The 22,738-nt window shown below is 48.4% G+C and overlaps 1 protein-coding gene across 13 annotated transcripts; it reads left to right on the plus strand.

The window, feature by feature from the left end:
- The first annotated feature begins 870 nt into the window (after positions 1-870).
- LOC101163229 (bromodomain-containing protein 1) lies at positions 871-20,246 on the plus strand. 13 transcript variants are annotated; one of them, XM_078949196.1, is made up of 12 exons: positions 871-1,199; positions 2,158-3,527; positions 3,627-3,780; positions 3,857-3,985; positions 4,641-4,769; positions 5,185-5,497; positions 9,586-10,326; positions 10,403-10,529; positions 10,745-10,893; positions 17,261-17,355; positions 17,544-17,698; positions 18,995-20,246. In XM_078949196.1, exons 2-12 carry the CDS (start codon positions 2,176-2,178, stop codon positions 19,167-19,169), a joined length of 3,519 nt encoding a protein of 1,172 aa, XP_078805322.1. In that variant the 5' UTR covers positions 871-1,199; positions 2,158-2,175; the 3' UTR covers positions 19,170-20,246. The 13 variants fall into 13 exon arrangements, with proteins under 13 accessions (XP_078805322.1, XP_023811980.1, XP_023811983.1 ...); XM_023956212.2 differs by having other exon boundaries at positions 10,763-10,893; XM_078949194.1 differs by having other exon boundaries at positions 876-1,199; positions 3,627-3,783.
- Positions 20,247-22,738: the final 2,492 nt, after the last annotated feature.

Raw genomic sequence — 22,738 nt, forward strand, 5'->3', positions numbered from 1 at the left:
TACATATATGTGAATGTGCTATTCCACATGTGTACATACATGTGAATGTGCTATTCCACACGTGTACATATATGTGAATGCGTTATTCCACATCTTGCTACAGTCCAGCAGCTATCATCTCTCTTTTGTAACTTTGCCAAAGTTTCCAACAACCTTCCACTCCACAGCAATAGTCCATCCAGTCCCTTGACTTGGCTGTAAAGTATGAGGCAGGAATCCTCAGATAGCCCCCCACACGACCCCCGAGCTCTGATTGTGTGCTGGTTCTCCAGACTTCCACCGTCTGGAACACGTTAGGCTTCTTGTTCATCATGGAGGAGCTTCCACTGTCAGCTTTATTTTCAATGATTTCAACTCTTTTATAATGTCTTGAATTTCCTTTAAAGCCAAGTCCACAGACTTTTTAATTTTCATTTCCACAGAGTACAAAAGTGTTGAAAAGATCAGAACTTCAACTGTATTGTGATTTAGATGACCGTACTAAAGTTTTCCTTTTAGTAGTGAAGGCTTTTTTTAGTGGATGTTATTTTTGTGACTTTCCTGAATAGGACAATCGGTTAGCATTGCTGCAGTGATTTTTCAGCATGTCATGACGTGCTTCTCTGGCTCTATTGTTGTTTGGTCTCCTTAGAGCCTTTTTCTTTCCCGGCCAAACATTAATAGCCGGCTTGTTCTCTGCTAAACATTGGAGTCGATAAAGGGCGGGAAGCTCTAAATGTCATTTATCCTGGACAAAACTTAAGTTCGGCACCGGAGCTCGGAAAGTTGCGTATGTTTACGTCGCCATCTTGGTCGTCCTCTGGGTTTCTGTTTTTGTCCAGTTATATTTTTTTAAATAAAGATATTAGAAAAACTGAGGCGACCGGGCCCTCTGTCGTCACGTTATGCGTGGTGACGTCAGCCGCTGCTGCCTGCGCAGCCGCATTGTTGTTGGGGAAGAGGCTGTCTTCGTTCCTTCCACTGGCCCAAACCGTCAAACGTCCGGTGTTGACCCCCGCGGCCCGTTCACGGCCTCTCGAGGCTGAGAGTGCCCGCCTCTGGATCCCGGTGATTTCGTTTGGCGCTTTTCTCGGTTTGGTGCGCGGCAGCCGCCGTGCTAGGAGCGCGTGGATTAAAGAGCCTCGAAGGCCGCGCGGCCATTGCTGCGATTTGGGCCTTAATCTTTGAAGGAACTCCGGAAAACAACGAAAAAGTCCGAGGTAAGCTCCGCTCTGCCCCTCGGATACAGTGTCACAGGCGCTGCTGGAGCGCGCGCTAAAAACGGCCCATTTGGTCGCCATGTTTCCTCGTGCTAACCAAGTTGGCTCCGCTCTGGACGGGGTGTCCCCACGCGCTAGGCTCGCGAGCACGGGCACCGCCGCATTATGATGTGGCCCGGTCTTTCGGGCTGCAGTTGCTGCTGTGATGTAAACTGGGAACCGGTTTTAGCTGTAAACCCGAATCTGCAGACTAACAGGTTCCGGTTCAGTTGCTGTAAAAGTGAACACCCATTTTATTTGCTGGGTGTTGCTATGGTTACACACATCTAACTGATGAAGAGCTCAGTTCTACCTCTACCGCCTGTATGGGTATGGAACTGTCAGAAGGCCTTTGAGCAACATGGTTACTATGGTAACCAAAGCTACCCCAGAAACACAAACATGGACTGTCATCCAGGTGAGACATGGGATCCGATGGGTTCTGGACATGTTTTGCCCTTTTAGGATCTAACCCTGAAGCTGCTCTGATGAGAGGACCAACGGCAGAAGAAAACGCCACGGCCTGCCTCTAAAACATCAAAGTTAAAAAACACATCCCATAACCAACAGCAACTCTCAGACAGATCACCTAAATGAACTTTTAGTTTGTTTTTTGAATAACTATCAGCACCTAAACATCTGAGCCAACAGTTTATAGGTGGTGGTTATTTGTCCTGGTGTTGGTGAGACCAACATCTACAGGGGTTATTCCAGAGAAAGGGTTGAAATAAACGTCACGAGTGACGGTCCCTCCAAGTCAGATGATGCAGTGGATAAGGTAAATTAACCTGAATGCTGAGGCTGCAGCTGTCAATCATTGATCTATTGATGAAGTCTGCTGCAGTTTTGGCCTAAGACCTTCTCTACACAACAGCCATTTGGACACGGTCTCATTTTCTTCTCACGCTGTCGCTTTCAGGATCCACTGCAGTCCAGCATGAAGAAAAAAGGCAGAAACCATCGCCTGGCTGTCATAAAGCGGGACTCCTCCCCCATCAAGCCCTCCCCTAACAGGGAGACTCTAACCTACGCTCAGGCTCAGCGCATGGTGGAGCTGGAGGTGGACGGCCGTGTGCACAGGCTCAGCATTTATGACAAACTGGATGTAATCTCAGATGAAGACCCCATCGCCCAGGAGATCATGGAGTGCAACAGCAACAAGGAGAACAATGACAAGTCCCCACAGGTCCCGGTGCGCTCCGTGCGCCTGAAAAACAACCAGCAGAAGAAAAGCGCAGCCCTCACCACCTCGCACAGCGCTAGCTCCGGCAGCTTGCTGGAGCCCAAGGTCCGGCAGGTGGAGTACAACCTGCCAGTGGTGCCCAAAAGGCCAGCAGCGTTCTACAAATACACAGAGAGGACGGGGGAGGAGCTGGACGAGGAGGTGGAGTACGACATGGATGAGGAGGACTGCGCCTGGCTGGAACTCATCAACGAGAAACGAAAGAGTGAGGGGGTCAGCCCTGTGTCGCACCACCTATTTGAGTTCCTCATGGACCGCTTGGAGAAGGAGTCGCTCCTGACGTCTCACGACCGCAGCGACCCGCAGAGTCTGGTGGATGAAGATGCAGTCTGCTGCATCTGCATGGATGGAGACGGGGCAGATAGCAATGTCATCCTTTTCTGCGATTCCTGCAACATTGCCGTGCACCAGGAGTGCTACGGCGTGCCCTACATCCCGGAGGGGCAGTGGCTTTGTCGCCACTGCCTACAGTGCCCCTCACGTCCAGCCCAGTGCCTTTTCTGCCCCAACCAAGGGGGAGCTTTGAAGAGGACGGACGATGACCGCTGGGGCCATGTGGCCTGTGCTTTGTGGGTTCCCGAAGTGGGGTTCTCTGACACCGTTTTCATCGAGCCCATTGATGGAGTTCGCAACATCCCGCCCGCCCGCTGGAAACTGACGTGCTACCTGTGCAAAGCAAAGGGTGCGGGGGCCTGCATCCAATGCGACAAGATCAACTGCTACACAGCTTTCCACGTCAGCTGCGCCCAGCAGGCCGGGCTCTACATGAAGATGGAGGCCGTCAAAGAGGTTGCTCCGTCGGGCGCCTCCACCTATTCCGTCAAAAAGACGGCCTACTGCTGCAGCCACATGCCTGAAGGCTGCGACCGGCGGCCCCTCAACATCTACCACCAGCCCTGCGTCAGAAACCTCGCTTGTCACGAAAGACTTGAAAAAAGGTCCAAGTCCAAGAGCCTGCAGAAGAAGAAGCTGAAGAGAGCCGAGCCTGAACAGGAACCAGCACCTGAGATTCTTGTGAATTCTGGGCCCAGCATTACAGCCTCGAGGTGAGCAGGAGACCTGCAGCCTTCTGATTTAGGACATCAGTCCAGGGACGGGAACTCTGCAGCTGAACCTTAACTCTGTTCTGTGTTTCTGTGGCCCAGTTTTGACACCATCCTGAACCAGGTTGCTGTGCAGAGGAAGCGTCCCTTCGTGGAGCGAGTGCTAAGCTTCTGGATGCTGAAGAGACAGTCGAGGAATAACGTGCCGCTGATCCGCCGGCTGCAGGCCCACCCGCAGCCCCCCAAAGCCAAGCAGGTGGTGGGTTGTTGCTGCTCTACAGTTTCCTGCTAGCACATGTTCATGTCACCAAACAGACGCTGGTCTCTTTCAGGACCAAAGGGAGTCCAGTCGGGCCCTGAAGGAGCAACTGAAAGTGTGGCACCGCCTCCGCCATGACCTGGAGCGTGCTCGCCTGCTGCTGGAGCTCATCAGGAAGCGGGAGAAGCTTAAGCGGGAGGAGGTGTGGCCTAGTTTGTGACGTTTGCAGAGGGAGGAAGTCGTTTTGCTCTGATGCTCCAAACCTTTTCATTTGTCCAGAATAAGGGAATATTTCGGTGCTGATCGGGGTTTGGCTTCTCATCCAATTCTTCTCAAATCCAAGTGATATTGTGGAATCATAGAGGACGTGGATTATGGCGATGTGATGCTCATGAGACACCAATTCTTTTACAGCCTGACTGGTCTTTGTGGAGCAGAATGTAGTTCAGGTTCTGGTGGAGGTTCTGCTATCCCCAGAACACTGACTGTTCTGGTGGGCTCTTTCTCGGGTTCAGCAGATGCAGCTTGGTTCTGCTTCTGCCCTATGAAAGCTAGTAAAACTGGTCTCACAGTTCATAAAGCCATGTATAAATGATGCCTCCATCACTTCCTCTGCTTCCTGTCCCTTCCATCCCACCTTTACGCAGACCACACCTGAGTAAGACTCAAGTGCTCCCCCACCTTACCAGAGACTATATTTGTGCATTTAAGGTGGAATTGCTTTCTGTGGAAGGCTGTGGATTCATGCATTCATTCGTGTTTGTGAGCACGAGTGGCTGGATGAAGGCGTGGCAGCGACCTGTGATGAGGACGTAAGTCATGGGGGTGCAGTGATTGATGGGTGTCTGCTCCTGCAGATGAAGCTCCAGCAGGCGGTGTTGGAGCTGCAGCTGAACCCCTTCAACATCCTGCTGAGGTCTGTGCTCAGCAACCTGCAGGAGAAAGACCACTACAGCATCTTTGCTCAGCCTGTGAGCCTGAAGGAGGTGAGGACGCCTTCTCCGTCTAGGTCATACCTGTGTGTGAACACCTGAGCACACCTGGATGTTCCCCGGCCTGCAGCGGCCGGAACGCTTTGACGTTTAGTTTGGACTGGAACTGGTGTATTTGTAGCCATCAAAACAAAAAACTTGAAAAGACAAACAACAAAAAAGAGATAAAAAGTAAACCGGGTTAAGATATTTAGTCACATAGTGATGAGAGGTAAAGAAATACACACTTTTATACATATATGTACATGTCAAAATGCTGTTATCATTGCTCTTCATCATACACATATTTGCTTTTATATAGTATATTGTTACACATTGAATTCATATCATGTTTGTTAGTTTGTTGGTAGAAAGCCCCACCTCTGTCCTCCTTTCTGGATTTTAACAGCAACTGTGTGGTTCTGGGCAGGTCCCCGACTATCTGGACCACATCAAGGATCCCATGGACTTCTCCACCATGAGGAGGAAGATCGACACTCATGGCTACAGGAGCTTGGATGAGTTTGAGGCCGACTTTGACCTGATCATTTCTAACTGCATGACCTACAACGCCAAGGACACCTTCTTCTACAAAGCGGCGCAGAGGATGCTTGACCATGGGGGGGCCATCCTCCGCAGAGCTCGCAGGGAGATCTTCAGAATCGGCTTTGACTTTCCCAGCGGACTTCATCTGCCAGCAGAGCCAAAGTTAGAGCCCCCCCCACCCTTCTCCTGGGAGGACGGTAAGTCCTGAAGAGTCTAACAGATCTTACGACACTGAAGTTGGTTTCCGATTCACAGCTTCCGATTCGTGAGGGCACTAAAGGAACATTCCGCTGCATTTTTTTGCGCTATGGTCACCTAAAACCGGGTCCTGTTCAAAAACCGCTGGACCTGGACTGCTCAAACCTGGATTAAATTATAATTTAGATAGTAAAGAACACATTAAACACAGTTTCTGATTTGTGAAAATGCTCAAACCTGGATTAAATTATAATTTAATCCAGGTTTGAGCAGTCCAGGTCCAGCGGTTTTTGAACAGGACCCGGTTTTAGGTGACCATAGCGCAAAAAAATGCAGCGGAATGTTCCTTTAGTGCCCTCGCGAATCGGAAGCTGTGAATCGGAAGCCAACTTCAGCGTCATACAGATCTTGGAGTCTATGTTTTTTTCTGTAGGGGTTGATAGGAGGGCAGCAGAACCTTTAAAGTACCCATGGGGAACTTAGTTTTTTTTCAGTCTGGACTGTTTTACTAGTAAGTGTTGGGTTGTAGGGCAGAAGTTGATGAGTGTCTGAAGCACCAGAAGGGAAGTGTCCTTTGTCAGTGGGAGTGATGGGGGGTTCTAGTTGTGTTAAATGAGTTTTTGCGTCTATAACCTGCTGAGCGTCGCTGTAGACCATTTTTGACATTTTTCTATAATAATGTTTGCATTGCAGGGCTCCAGACTAACTTTTTTCACTAGGAGCACTGTGGCCCCCAACTGAAAATTTAAGGGGCAAACCAGAAAATGTAGGGGCGCATACCGTAAATCAACATTCTAACCAAATCTACTAATTTCCACTGTATTACTAATAAATATTTTAATAATAGATGCAGAAATTACAATGTGCTGTTTCAAATCCAGTGTCACATTTTATTCTTCACTTTTGAAGATGCAACAGAAGGTAAACTGACGGTACAAATAGTAAACAAAATACCATACATTTAGAATTAAAGAAAAGTTTTTAGTAACAAAGTGATTACCGTAGTAATCTGTCGGTCATTTCACAGTTACAAACAATACTTAAATGTATGTAAACATTAGGGGATGGAAATTCATGTTTGTGACACCAAATAGGTGCAGCCAAGATGCACAATGAGCGTGTTTGAGATCACCCAGATGGACGCAACGCTGCACAGATCACCTGGTGTGTGACGTATATTTTTGTTTTTGCTCTAACATCACCTGTCAATCAAAACAAAAATATCACGAGAAAGGGGCGGGAGCAAGACCCCAACCTTAGCAAACGCAGCTGTATTGAATGTTAAGGACAACAACTTCCTGTTCTCCTTAAGTCTCGCTGCAGCTTCGCCCCCCCCCCCCCCCCCCCCCCCCCCGGTCCCAGGCGCGGCGCTGGTTCATCTTAAACACGCCTGTTGTTGCATTTTCCCCACGTGTTTTAAATGTGACAAAGATTAAATCGTGTTGTTGCTCGCACGTGTTTAATGCTACAGCCCCGTTAGCTGTCACGCATGTCGGTGTGGGATATTTATTCTCCTCAGCTGACCCGACTCGCGGGAGCGGTGTGCTGCCGTTACAGCCGCGCATGAGAGCCGTGGTTTGCTTCGCGACTTTGAGACCCCTGCTGTACACTCTGGCAATAGCTGCAGGTCGGAAGAATGAATCAATAGTTCGCTTGCTCATAGCTCAGACGCACATATCAGGCTGTGATGATATTTGTCTCAGTTTCCTTCCCACAGATGTTTACGCGCGCTCGGCTATCTCTAGGCCCCGCCCCCTCCCTATTCTTCTCACACGCAGTGGCCGCCTCACACACAGGCATCACGCGAGAGTGTACGTGCTTGCGTTTCATGAATATGTGCGTGAGTGTGTGTGTCTACCTCCGTGTGTGTGCGCTCGCGTCTCATTGATTATTTCATTGATCAATGACGTGCCCCTTGCATGTTTAATGTATAAAAAATACGCAGGGTGGGGGGGGGGGGGGGCAAATTTACTGGTCGCACATGTGCGACTGGATGTAAAATTCAGTCGCACACTCTCAAATTTTGGTCGCAAAATGCGACCATTTGCTCGCAGTCTGGAGCCCTGCATTGAAAGCTAAAGGAGGAAGTCCACATTTAAAGCTGTTGTTTTTCCAGTTCATGGAAGAGCAACTGCATGTAAAAAAATGCACTTCAATTCATTACATTCATTATTTAAAACTCAATTATACAACAGCATCATGTTTACTTAATAGCACACAAAAATGAACAAAACTATATTCATGTTTAAAAGTTTAAGCCAAACCTGTAGGGGTTTAATTCATCATTACAGCGATCTGATTCATATTATTATTTCCGGTTGATGATCCGGTTCTCAGACCTAAAGTGGATCCTCTTGATCCAAACTTCCAGCAGTGAGACTCAGACAGAAATTCCTGCTACTGAACAGTTTTCCAGATTCTTGGATTTCTTCCAGATCATCAAGTGGAAATGAAATCTGTGTCCAAACAAGTAAACTAGAATGAATGTCAAATCCATTCACATTTTGATTTCCTAAAGTTCACCACTGTTGTTTTTCCACATCCAAAGAATCCAAAGGGAACAAAAGAAAGAAAAAATCGATTCGGCAATATATCGCAATACTTCATTTGCCAATACTTGTATCGATTCAAAATGCTGCCAGATCGATATTTATTTAATTATTTCTGAGCGTCCTTCAGCGTCTGACTCTTGTTGTCCACTTCACCCTCCGACCACTAGTTGGCAGCAGAGAACACGGAGCCTCTTTGAGCAGCTCTACTCTGCACAAGACAACAGGAAGACTGCAGCCAGAGGCAGCTTGTTCTGTTATGAGACTTGAACTATTTAGTTTTTACTTGAAATGGATACCAGACAGAAACTCTGAGCCATGTTGCTGCCAGTAAGATATAAAAACGAGGATTGTTGTGCTTTTTAGCGGCTCAGATAAATACGAGTGAAGCACGGCAGCGGCTAATAAGTTAATGCGCTTAGCATCGGCTAAAATGCTATCAGCAAAGCGGGCTAAAGTTCTGCAGGACCTCCCAGCAATAGTTTCTAGTTCAGTGACCTGATGGATCAGAGGGATGTGTCAACGCTCTGAAAAAGGCTGACTGTGGTGATCAGCTTTACCAGTTTACTTCCGTGTGTGAGAAGTGTGGCTGCAAAGGTGCAGCAGAGCAGAAATGTAAACAAAGCCCCTTTTTTTTGTCACATTAAAACAACTTTCCTTCATTCTGTCATGCTGCCTCATCATCACACTTTATTGTTCCTGGGAAAAAATCAGTGTGTGTGTCCCACCCTTTATTTTTGAAGCACCATTCAGGCTCCTGAACTGTTGAAAAGCACTAGAGAAGCTACATTAAAGCTGAAATTAAACAGCATTTTATTTCCCCAATAGAAACGTATTGGTTAAGGCTCATTCATTCTTTGTTTTTTCTTGACAATGTTGACTGTTCCCTTTCTATATTTTAACTTACCAAAATAAAAGCACTATGAATTTGCTTTGGTAAACGCAACTTATATATGAGATACAATTGCAGTGCTTAACATTGTGATCATTAAACTGAATTTGACCATTTTATTACAGTGGAAGACATTTGGGCGGCCGTGGTGCAGCGGTAGGGCGGTCGACCCATGATCGTAAAATTGCAGGTTCAAATCCCGCCTTGCACGCCCATGAGTCAAAGTGTCCTTGGGCAAGACACTGAATCCCACCTTGCCTCTGGTGGTAGGCAGGCGCCTGTGTTTGGCAGCGGAGCCGCCACCAGTGTGTGAATGTGTGTGACTGGGTGAATGGGACTGTGACTGTAAAGCACTTTGTCCTTGTAGGAAGAAAGGCGCTATAGAAGTATACGCCATTAAAATTCAGGTTGAGTTTTTTCAAAGTCACATTTAAAAAAACAGAAAAGTCGGGTCATTAATAGATAATTGATTGATAGATGGTTTCAGTTAAGACAGTCTGAGGCTTTTGGAACGATGTGGACTGAATTGGAATATAACTTATTAAGCTGAAAATGGTTAAATGTGACATCATGGCTGGAAAAACAAACACAAGCTAAACTGTCAAAGGCGTGCTACTATAATGCTTCTAATGTGTTGCTCTTACAGTGGACTGCCTGCTGACCCCCTCTTACCGGCAGCAGACCCCCCCAGAGAACCAGCTGAAGGAGCTTCTGCAGAAGCTGGACTTAAGTGCAGCCATGAAGCACAGCCCGTCCCGCAGCAAGAGGCTGAAGCTGCTGAAGAAGACCATCATGGAGGTTCGTAACGAGATGAGCCTGAAGAAGTCCCCCCTGCCGCCCCCACGCACCACACCAGACCCTCTCCCTGGCCCCACGGGCTCAGAGGAGAACCCACCATCAGAATCCCAGACAGAGGTGGGCGTACCGCAGACGGAAAGGTCTTCATCCCCATCAATACCTCAGCCAATCAGCGCTTTGCCACCACCTGAAGGTCCCACCAGCACCTCTGAGCCGCTCTCCCTGAAGCCCGAAGACTTCCGTCAGGACCATGGCGCCCTGGTGCGTGATGAAGACGTCAGCACATCTACCTCAGCAGCTTTGGACTCCCTCAACCCGCACATTCCAGAGCAGACGCCTCTTAGCTGCAAAATTCACGCTCAAACCTCAGACGGCTGCAGCCGACGCACCAACGTACTCTTCCGAAAGTCCAAGAGCGTCAGTCCACACAAACCAACCAGGGCCCAGGAGGCCCCTCCTTCTTTGGGGGCCAAAACCTTCCTGTCTGTGGTGATCCCCCGCCTGGAGACCCTTCTGCTGCCGAAGAAACGAACGCGCAGCAGCAGCGCTGACGAGGACGAGGCGGCGCCCATCAAACGCCTCAACACAGGTCTGCCTCACACTTCCTCTCAACGTTTACTTGGTGCAGATTTATAAACTCCCCCCCCCCCCCCCCCCCCTTTAAGGTGACGCCGAGAGCTCTGTGGGGGAAGAGGGTACAATCTCATGTTCTGCCCACCCGCTGGAGCCACGTCGGCGCTGTGCCTCAGAGTCCAGCATCTCGTCCAGCAGCAGCTTCGCATGCGTCAGCAGGTGAGCTGGTTTCAGCATCAGCGGCAGGTAGACCCCACCTCCTGGTCGCCTCACTCAGACCACCTTAAAGGAATGTCAGCTTACAAAACCAAAAACTTCTCCGCATTTATCTGTGAGTCCAGGGGGGAGGGTCCACATGTGTTGGCTAACAGTCCTGTGCATGGGACACGGTCAGATGTTTGCAGCAGTCCGTCTCACCAGACTGCTTCATGTAGTCATTTTGTCCCTTTCAGCTCCTCTGTGGCGTCCAGAGCCAGTAAAGGGCGTCTGTCTGCGGCCCGCCGAAACACTGTGGACGACAGGAGCGGTCTGACGTCTCGCACTGACAACAGAGACCTCCTTAAGGCTGCCAAAATGTCTGCAGGTGAGGAGAGCAGCATCACTGTTCATTCTAACAGAACCCAGAAATGTGTGAACCCAGACAGAACCGGTCCAGTCGCCTGGATGTCGCCTACATGTTCTCCCTGCAAGAACGCTTCATGCTGTAGAAGTTTGAAGACAACAGAGCCGACCTGGAACACAACACACACCAACACACACCAACACACACCAACACACACCAACACACACCAACACACACCAACAAATACCAACACACACTAACACACACCAACAGAGCCGACCTGGAACACAACACACACCAACACACACCAACACACACCAACAGAGCCGACCTGGAACACAACACACACCAACACACACCAACAGAGCCGACCTGGAACACAACACACACCAACACACACCAACAAATACCAACACACACTAACACACACCAACAGAGCCGACCTGGAACACAACACACACCAACACACACCAACACACACCAACAGAGCCGACCTGGAACACAACACACACCAACACACACCAACACACACCAACACACACCAACAGAGCCGACCTGGAACACAACACACACCAACACACACCAACAGAGCCGACCTGGAACACAACACACACCAACACACACCAACACACACCAACAGAGCCGACCTGGAACACAACACACACCAACACACACCAAAGGAGCCGACCTGGAACACAACACACACCAACACACACCAACACACACCAACACACACCAACAGAGCCGACCTGGAACACAACACACACCAACACACACCAACAGAGCCGACCTGGAACACAACACAAATCCAACACACACTATCACACACAACACACACTAACACACACCAACAGAGCTGACCTGGAACACAACACACACCAACACACACCAACACACACCAACAGAGCCGACCTGGAACACAACACACACCAACACACACCAACAGAGCCGACCTGGAACACAACACACACCAACACACACTAACACACAGTAACACACACCAACACACACCAACAGAGCCGACCTGGAACACAACACAAATCCAACACACACTATCACACACAACACACACTAACACACACCAACAGAGCTGACCTGGAACACAACACACACCAACACACACCAACACACACCAACAGAGCCGACCTGGAACACAACACACACCAACACACACCAACAGAGCCGACCTGGAACACAACACACACCAACACACACCAACAGAGCCGACCTGGAACACAACACACACCAACACACACCAACAGAGCCGACCTGGAACACAACACACACCAACACACACCAACACACACCAACAGAGCCGACCTGGAACACAACACACACCAACACACACCAACACACACCAACACACACCAACAGAGCCGACCTGGAACACAACACACACCAACACACACCAACACACACCAACACACATCAACACACACCAACACACACCAACAGAGCCGACCTGGAACACAACACACACCAACACACACCAACACACACCAACAGAGCCGACCTGGAACACAACACACACCAACACACACCAACAGAGCCGACCTGGAACACAACACACACCAACACACACCAACACACACCAACAGAGCCGACCTGGAACACAACACACACCAACACACACCAACACACACCAACAGAGCCGACCTGGAACACAACACACACCAACACACACCAACAGAGCCGACCTGGAACACAACACACACCAACACACACCAACACACACCAACACACACCAACAGAGCCGACCTGGAACACAACACACACCAACACACACCAACACACACCAACACACACCAACAGAGCCGACCTGGAACACAACACACACCAACACACACCAACAGAGCCGACCTGGAACACAACACACACCAACACACACCAACAGAGCCGACCTGGAACACAACACACACCAACACACACCAACAGAGCCGACCTGGAACACAACACACACCAACACACACCAACCGAGCCGACCTGGAACACAACACACACCAACACACACCAACACACACCAACAGAGCCGACCTGGAACACAACACACACCAACACACACCAACACACACCAACAGAGCCAACCTGGAACACAACACACACCAACACACACCAACAGAGCCGACCTGGAACACAACACACACCAACACACACCAACACACACCAACAGAGCCGACCTGGAACACAACACACACCAACACACACCAACACACACCAACAGAGCCGACCTGGAACACAACACACACCAACACACACCAACAGAGCCGACCTGGAACACAACACACACCAACACACACCAACAGAGCCGACCTGGAACACAACACACACCAACACACACCAACACACACCAACAGAGCCGACCTGGAACACAACACACACCAACACACACCAACACACACCAACAGAGCCGACCTGGAACACAACACACACCAACAGAGCCGACCTGGAACACAACACACACCAACACACACCAACACACACCAACACACACCAACAGAGCCGACCTGGAACACAACACACACCAACACACACCAACACACACCAACAGAGCCGACCTGGAACACAACACACACCAACACACACCAACAGAGCCGACCTGGAACACAACACACACCAACACACACCAACACACACCAACACACACCAACACACACCAACAGAGCCGACCTGGAACACAACACACACCAACACACACCAACACACACCAACAGAGCCGACCTGGAACACAACACACACCAACACACACCAACAGAGCCGACCTGGAACACAACACACACCAACACACACCAACACACACCAACACACACCAACAGAGCCGACCTGGAACACAACACACACCAACACACACCAACAGAGCCGACCTGGAACACAACACACACCAACACACACCAACACACACCAACAGAGCCGACCTGGAACACAACACACACCAACACACACCAACACACACCAACAGAGCCGACCTGGAACACAACACACACCAACACACACCAACACACACCAACAGAGCCGACCTGGAACACAACACACACCAACACACACCAACAGAGCCGACCTGGAACACAACACACACCAACACACACCAACACACACCAACACACACCAACACACACCAACAGAGCCGACCTGGAACACAACACACACCAACACACATCAACACACACCAACACACACCAACAGAGCCGACCTGGAACACAACACACACCAACACACACCAACACACACCAACAGAGCCGACCTGGAACACAACACACACCAACACACACCAAAGGAGCCGACCTGGAACACAACACACACCAACACACACCAACAGAGCCGACCTGGAACACAACACACACCAACACACACCAACAGAGCCGACCTGGAACACAACGCACACCAACACACACCAACACACACCAACAGAGCCGACCTGGAACACAACACACACCAACACACACCAACAGAGCCGACGTGGAACACAACACACACCAACACACACCAACACACACCAACAGAGCCGACCTGGAACACAACACACACCAACACACACCAACAGAGCCGACCTGGAACACAACACACACCAACACACACCAACACACACCAACAGAGCCGACCTGGAACACAACACACACCAACACACACCAACAGAGCCGACCTGGAACACAACACACACCAACACACACCAACACACACCAACACACACCAACAGAGCCGACCTGGAACACAACACACACCAACACACACCAACAGAGCCGACCTGGAACACAACACACACCAACACACACCAACACACACCAATAGAGCCGACCTGGAACACAACACACACCAACACACACCAACACACACCAACAGAGCCGACCTGGAACACAACACACACCAACACACACCAACACACACCAACACACACCAACAGAGCCGACCTGGAACACAACACACACCAACACACACCAACAGAGCCGACCTGGAACACAACACACACCAACACACACCAACACACACCAACAGAGCCGACCTGGAACACAACACACACCAACACACACCAAAGGAGCCGACCTGGAACACAACACACACCAACACACACCAACACACACCAACAGAGCCGACCTGGAACACAACACACACCAACACACACCAACAGAGCCGACCTGGAACACAACACAAATCCAACACACACTATCACACACAACACACACTAACACACACCAACAGAGCTGACCTGGAACACAACACACACCAACACACACCAACACACACCAACAGAGCCGACCTGGAACACAACACACACCAACACACACCAACAGAGCCGACCTGGAACACAACACACACCAACACACACTAACACACAGTAACACACACCAACACACACCAACAGAGCCGACCTGGAACACAACACAAATCCAACACACACTATCACACACAACACACACTAACACACACCAACAGAGCTGACCTGGAACACAACACACACCAACACACACCAACACACACCAACAGAGCCGACCTGGAACACAACACACACCAACACACACCAACAGAGCCGACCTGGAACACAACACACACCAACACACACCAACAGAGCCGACCTGGAACACAACACACACCAACACACACTATCACACACAACACACACTAACACACACCAACAGAGCTGACCTGGAACACAACACACACCAACAGAGCCGACCTGGAACACAACACACACCAACACACACGAACAGAGCCGACCTGGAACACAACACACACCAACACACTAACACACCAACAAATACCAACACACACCATCAGAGCCGACCTGGAACACAACACACACTAACACACACCAACAGAGCTGACCTGGAACACAACACCCACCAACACACACCAACACACACTAACACACACCAACACACACCAACACACACCAACACACACCAACACACACTAACACACACCAACAAACACCAACAGAGCCGACCTGGAACACAACACACACCAACACACACTAACACACACCAACAGAACCGACCTGGAACACAACACACACCAACACACACCTACACACACCAACACACGCCAACAGAGCCGACCTGGAACACAACACACACCAACACACACTAACACACACAAACAGAGCTGACCTGTAACACAGTGCACACACCAACCTGGAACACATCACACACCAACACACACTAACACACAGTAACACACACCAACACACACCAACAGAGCTGACCTGGAACACAACACACAACAAGAGAGCCGAGTTGGAACACAACACACACCAACATACACCAACAAATACCAACATACACAAACACACACTAACACACACCAACAGAGATGACCTGGAACACAACACACACTAACACACACCAACAGAGCCGACCTGGAACACAACACACACCAACACACACTAACACACACCAACACACACCAACAAATACCAACACACACTATTACACACCAACACGGTATGCAACAGACACCAACAGAGCCGACCTGGAACACAACACACACCAACACACACTAACACACACCAACACACACCAACACACACCAACAAATACCAACACACACCAACAGAGCCGACCTGGAACACAACACACACCAACACACACCAACACACGCCAACAGAGCCGACCTGGAACACAACACACACCAACACACACTAACACACACCAACAGAGCTGACCTGTAACACAGTGCACACACCAACCTGGAACACATCACACACCAACACACACAACACACACCAACACACACCAACACACACTAACACACACCAACAGAGCTGACCTGGAACACAACACACACCAACAGAGCCGACCTGGAACACAACACACACCAACACACACTATCACACACAACACACACCAACACACACTAACAAAGCCGACCTGGAACACAACACACACTAACACACACCAACAGAGCTGACCTGGAACACAACACACACTAACTCACACAGGTGCTGGATATCATTTATTGGTTATCAGGTTTGTTTCTATGGCAACATTTATAGACGGTGTCGGCTCCTCGTGGTGTCGCTGTGTCATTCAAACATGTCCACACACACAACGCTCTTGTTAACACATGGACATACACGTGCAGATACACATACTTCTGACTTTAACCTTCCCAACCAAAGGGTTGTTGGTTTGTCACATCTCAGATTGTCCTTGGGCAAGGCACTGAATGGCTTGTTCCCTTAGGTCAGTGGCACGTGCAAGTTCTGTTGTATATCTGTGGTGATTGGAAGAGTAGAAAAACGTAGAAAATGATCATATAGTCGAGAACACCAGCTCTGGACAGTCATGTGCAGGAGCCGGTCAGGGTCAGTTCACGTGTGTGGCTGTGCACGTATGCGTGTGTGCGTTACCTGCCTGTTCCAGCGACCCTCAAGACTCCCTTGTGATTGTTCCTGTAGAGGTTTGGAAGTCCCGCGCTGCCCCCCCCTGTGTTCTGGAGCCTCTTAAAGTAGTTTGGGCTAAGTGTAGTGGATACCCCTCCTTTCCCGCCCTGGTGAGTGAGTGCCAGCCCCCCCGCCTCATCACCATCCGCCCCCTGCCATTGTCCGTGCTGTAGCTTGTGATGTGGAGCGTGAACGTTGCCCGTGCATGTGACCTGTGTGTGCAGCTGGCTCTGCCTCGCATGCTTGCTCCGTCTGTCAGCATCTGGTCTCAGTGAGTCCGTCTGCTCTCCGTCTGCAGATCATGGAGCCCAGAGCTCGAAAGACACCACTGTGGGACCGAGGGGGGCGTCTTCCCAAGCCACCACCGGACGTCCTCAGAGCCGGAGAGCGGAAGCAGTTCAGGTCCGCAGAGAAACTCTTCCTCGTCCGATTCTTCGACAGCAGACGCAGCTGGTGAGGAAGCATGCGTCTGCGCAGCTGCTCAGGGAGGCAGCAGGTCTCTGCCATTCAGTCAAGTTGTGTTAGCTCTCCTCAGGAGAGAGGAGGGATGAAGAAGTGACTCCACCTTTCCTGGCAGTTTTCTGTTTTCCAAAACACTGAAGCGTCTGGTTGAATTATAGATAGATAGACAACTTTATTTATCCATTTGGGAGGTTCCCGCATGGAAATTGACATCTCCATCGCATACAGCACTGGTTGACATACATGTAGGAAAAAGGAAAAAACAGCACAGTGACTAGAAAAATTAGAAAGATTACAACAGTAACAAACAATTTAAATATCTGCAAAAACAGCAAATTTCAAAAAAAGGTCATTCAGGCCCTTTCCTTTTCTGTCCCCCTCCCCCCTCCTAAGTGGTGGTCAAAGAGTTTGATGGCCCGGGGGACAAAGGAGTTCCTCAGTCTATTAGTTCTGCACCTTGGGAGGAGCAGCCTCTTGCTGAAGGTGCTTCTCTGGCTGCTGATGGTCGTGTGCAGAGGGTGGCTGGCATTGTCCAGGATACCCGTTAGTTTTTTGAGTGTCCTTCTCTCTGCTACAGTAGCCAGAGGGTCCAGCCTTGTGCCAACCACAGAACCAGCCCGCCTGATCAGCTTCTCCAGCCTGGAGAAGTCTGTCTTTGAGGTGCTCCCCCCCAGCACACCACAGCGTAGGTTATTACACTGGCGACCACAGACTGATAGAAGATCCCCAGGAGCCTCTTGCAGATGTTGAAGGATCTTAACCTCCTCAAGAAGTACATCCTGCTCTGGGCCTTCTTGTACAGCTTCCCCGTGTTGCTCGTCCAGTCCAGCTTGTTGAATTGAAGCCAACCACAGTTGGAACATCATGTAATCCTTAATGTTGGCGAATGCTTGGAGTCAGCAGAGGAGTAACCAGAGTGAAAACTGAAGCTCATGTTTTCATCATCACTTTGTAGAAACTCCGCCCTCTTTTGGACAAAGAAATCTTTTTGTGTTGATCCTGTCAGTTATTAAACACAACAAATCTTATAAACTGTAAAAAAATGAAGTCCTGTTGCAGCAAAACACTGAATTTAAATGATAGGAAAAGATTTGATTATTTATCAATTTTTAAGTCTTTAGAATATTTTTCCTATACAGATTATTTAAACTTAACACAGGTAGAGTTAAAAACTAAAATTTACTCCAAAATGTGTTTCTATTTAACAAAAATGTGTCAACAAAAATCCGATTGCTGCCAGACTATCTCGAGACATAAACACTACACCTCCTTCCTCTCCCCCTCCAGGCAATGGCTTCCTAGATCCAAGATGGCTCCAATTGGGATCAACGATACGTCTGACAGGATGAAGCTGAAGGAGGCTCGCTCCTCCTCCTTCCGCAAAACTGTGCAGCTTGCCTTCCAGCGTGCCATGAGGCACCTAAACATGGCGGAACTGGACAGAGCCAGACTCAGCCAGTGAACCCGCAACCAACTGCACCCAGCCTGGTGTCATTGCTAACATCGACACTCAGCCACGTCTCAACTCCTGTGCCCGAAATCTCTCATCTCAGCACCGAAAGCCTTTGTCTTCATAACAAAGCTATGCAAGAGGGGGGGCAATTGTGGGCGTGGCTACAGACTTGTTTATTGAAGATGCAGAAAGCAAGTGTTTTTCTGAATTTGTAACTGGTGCAAAGCTCCTGCAGCAGCAACCGCCTGACCTCTACAACAATGTCACAACTCAACAGCGACTGCTGTGCAACAACCTGAACACTACACAACAGTCTGACCACTAAACAGTTGCAACAGTCACCCTGCTTCGGGCTGACCAGCTGACCCCTCTCTACACCACAGAACTATAGGGAAAACAATAACAGACTGATTTTCCTCCAGCAGCTTAACCAATGGTTGGGCGGCTGTACACAGCAGTCTGAGACGGTTACGTGTGACACTAAGTCCTGTGGTGTTCAGGTCTTCATCATGGTTGGTGCTGTCCCTACTTTGGAAAACAACCTTACTGTAACTGCTTCCAACTAGTTTCTACTTTGGTCTGTATATTTAGAAGTTTTCTAAATGGATTCTGTGGCATTTGTGTGTTATTTCTTTGTTTTTTTACCTGAATGTTTTACAGGACTACTTTATCTGCAGATATTTATATGAAATCTCACACTTTAAATCCCTGAAGTGCATCGTTCACGCAGAAACCAAAAGGACTTTTTGTCTGAAGTCTCTAACAGCTGATCTGTGTGACCTTTGTGTGCTGTACTGTCTGTAAAACAAGCCGCAGAGCCTGAGAATGTGCCTGTTCTAAGTTATTGTAAAGAATTGAATATGCATCACTTTATAGAAAAAAAAATCCAGTCCTCGGTCTCTGGTGGAAATCTGTTTGAAAGCGTTAACTGCACCAGGGAGGCATTAAGTTCCTCTGAGTGCTGGATGTACTTAGTGGTACTTCAGGTAATTCTCTGTGAAGCAGAGAAACGGCTCCGGCATCGGCGTGCTGAGAGTTTTTTAAATGCTAAATCACTGAAATTAAAGTCTGTTACTACCTACCCAACATTTTACCACATTTTTTAACTGTAAGATTAGTTCAAGCAGAAAAAAAACAGTTTTATTTGTTGCTGTAGTTCACCAAAACGCAGTGAGAAGAATCTCACTTCAAGAGGAGACTGATGTGGAGACGATGGCTTCCCTGCTGAATTCTTTAAGCACTTTTGGAATATATCTCCATTATTCATCAGAGCAATTACAGAAATAAAGAAAACCTCAATAATTCCAAAACACATGAATACAGCAGTCATCTCTCTGCTCCCAAAGCCTAAGAAAGACCTAACTCTCCCATCAAATTATCGCCCAATCTCTCTTATTAATGTAGACTTAAAAATCATCAGCAGAGCTTTAGCTAACAGGATTAAAAAAAGTAACCCCCCATATAATTCACCCAGATCAAACTGGCTTTATTAAAGGAAGACTTTCCTCTAGATACACACGAAGACTGTTTAATTTAATACATCATTCTACTCTACAGCAAGAAGACACCATCTTAGCTACCTTAGATGCAGAAAAGGTCTTTGATAAAGTCAAATGGACATTTCTCTTTAGTGTCATGGAAAAATTAGGTTTTGGGGAGTCATTCATTAACTGGATAAAGACTCTACAACGCACCCTCAGCCACAATAACCACCAATGGTTTAACATCACATGGCTTTACGCTGCACAGAGGAACTAGACAAGGATGCCCACTTTCTCCTTCCTTATTTATTATTAGGGCCCGAGCACGGAGTGCAAGGACCCTATTGTATTGTAATTCTAATGTTTATTAGGGCCCGAGCACGGAATGCAAGGACCCTATTGTATTGTAATTCTAATGTTTATTAGGGCCCGAGCACGGAGTGCAAGGACCCTTTTGTAATTCGAATGTTTATTATTATTATTATTAGGGCCCGAGCACGGAGTGCAAGGACCCTATTGTATCTGTTAGGTTTATTAGGGCCCGAGCACGGAGTGCAAGGACCCTATTGTAATTCTAATGTTTATTATTATTATTATTATTATTATTAGGGCCCGAGCACGTAGTGCAAGGACCCTATTGTATTTACTCGGATTATTAGGGCCCGAGCACGGAGTGCAAGGACCCTATTGTATCTGTTAGGTTTATTAGGGCCCGAGCACGGAGTGCAAGGACCCTATTGTAATTCGAATGTTTATTATTATTATTATTATTATTATTATTATTCTACCGGAAGAGTCGCCTTTTTGAGGCCTTTAACATACCCCAAAACTCACCAAATTTGGCACACACATCAGGAGTCGCGAAAAATTTCGTATTTTATAGGAGATTGGCATGGGCGCAGAAAAATGGCTCGATAGCGCCACCTACAGTGACTTTTGTCCCGACGCCCCGCATACGCTTTAACGTACAAGCTTGATTTTTACAGGGCATGTTCTTCAGATGGAGACCCACAAAAAAGTCTGAAAGGACCCACCTGTCACTCGCACAGGAAGTCTGATATATTGAGGTCAATATGTCATTTTTGCTCCATTTTGGACATTTGCAGGCCTCGCTCTAGAACGAACTCCTCCTAGAGATTTGTGAATAATGACTCCAAACTTTGGTTTTGTAAACTAAACACATGTCCGATGTTAAATTGCGAAGCTTTTAAGTTTTTACGGATGTTTGTGACCGTGGCGGCGCGTCGAAAATGGAGGTCATTTTGAAAACACGCCATGAAAAGAAAAATGGCCATTACTCAGCCATGCAAAATCCAATCTGATCCAAAATTGATATGCATGATTGTAGTCTGACCCTGACCACATCAGAAGTGGAAAAATCCAGAACAGGTGTAGCGCCACCTGCTGGTAAAAGGAAATGACATGTTTTACTTGGAGCATCACTGCTCCAAGTAGGATGAGCCGACACACCTCAAAATGATGTCCACCTGTTGAAAAGCCATTGATGTTTACTCTGATAAAAAGCCATAACTTTCAATGCGGGGGTGTGGTCGTGACAGAGCGGCGAAGTTGGGCGTCTCGCCATGCACACAAAAGTTGCTCTCACGTGCACATTCCTTGTCCAATCTCACTGAAATTCAATAGAGGTGATGAGGCTTCCATTCTGAACCAATGGATATGACAATTTTGGACGAGCTCCATAGCGCCACCTAGATATTAACAAATACATTTTATGTCACATTCTGACCTATCTTTTCTCTGTGCTTTGTCCGACATTCATAAAATTACAACAGGAGATACTCATAAGGGTCTTCTCTCATCGTCTAAAGTTTCATGGGTGTACACCTGACGGTGCCTGCGCAAGCCAGTGCCAAACAGGAAGTGGTTGATTGCGTTGCAGTCAGATAATTAAAAATTCATAAAAAATCAGCCGTTTGTATCACGAGGCTGAGATTTCAGAATGAGAGGCCTCTTACATATCTCCAACTTAGATACACAGCACTTGCAAGGGTGAACAAAAAACGGCTCAATAGCGCCACCTACCATGTTTGTTTTTGAGAGCCCCGGCATGTTCTTTAACATACAAGCTTGATTTTT

The sequence above is a fragment of the Oryzias latipes genome, chromosome 6 (genome assembly GCF_053564925.1).
Source record: "Oryzias latipes strain Hd-rR chromosome 6, Olatipes_Hd-rR_3.1".
Lineage (NCBI taxonomy): Eukaryota > Metazoa > Chordata > Actinopteri > Beloniformes > Adrianichthyidae > Oryzias > Oryzias latipes.

Bases quoted from the DNA above. Each gene is read 5' to 3' on its own strand.
- LOC101163229 (XM_078949194.1), top strand. From the start codon at position 2,176: ATGAAGAAAAAAGGCAGAAACCATCGCCTGGCTGTCATAAAGCGGGAC. The intron at 4,770-5,184 runs GTGAGGACGCCT...GGTTCTGGGCAG, and splicing joins AGCCTGTGAGCCTGAAGGAG to GTCCCCGACTATCTGGACCA. The intron at 5,498-9,585 runs GTAAGTCCTGAA...TTGCTCTTACAG, and splicing joins ACCCTTCTCCTGGGAGGACG to TGGACTGCCTGCTGACCCCC.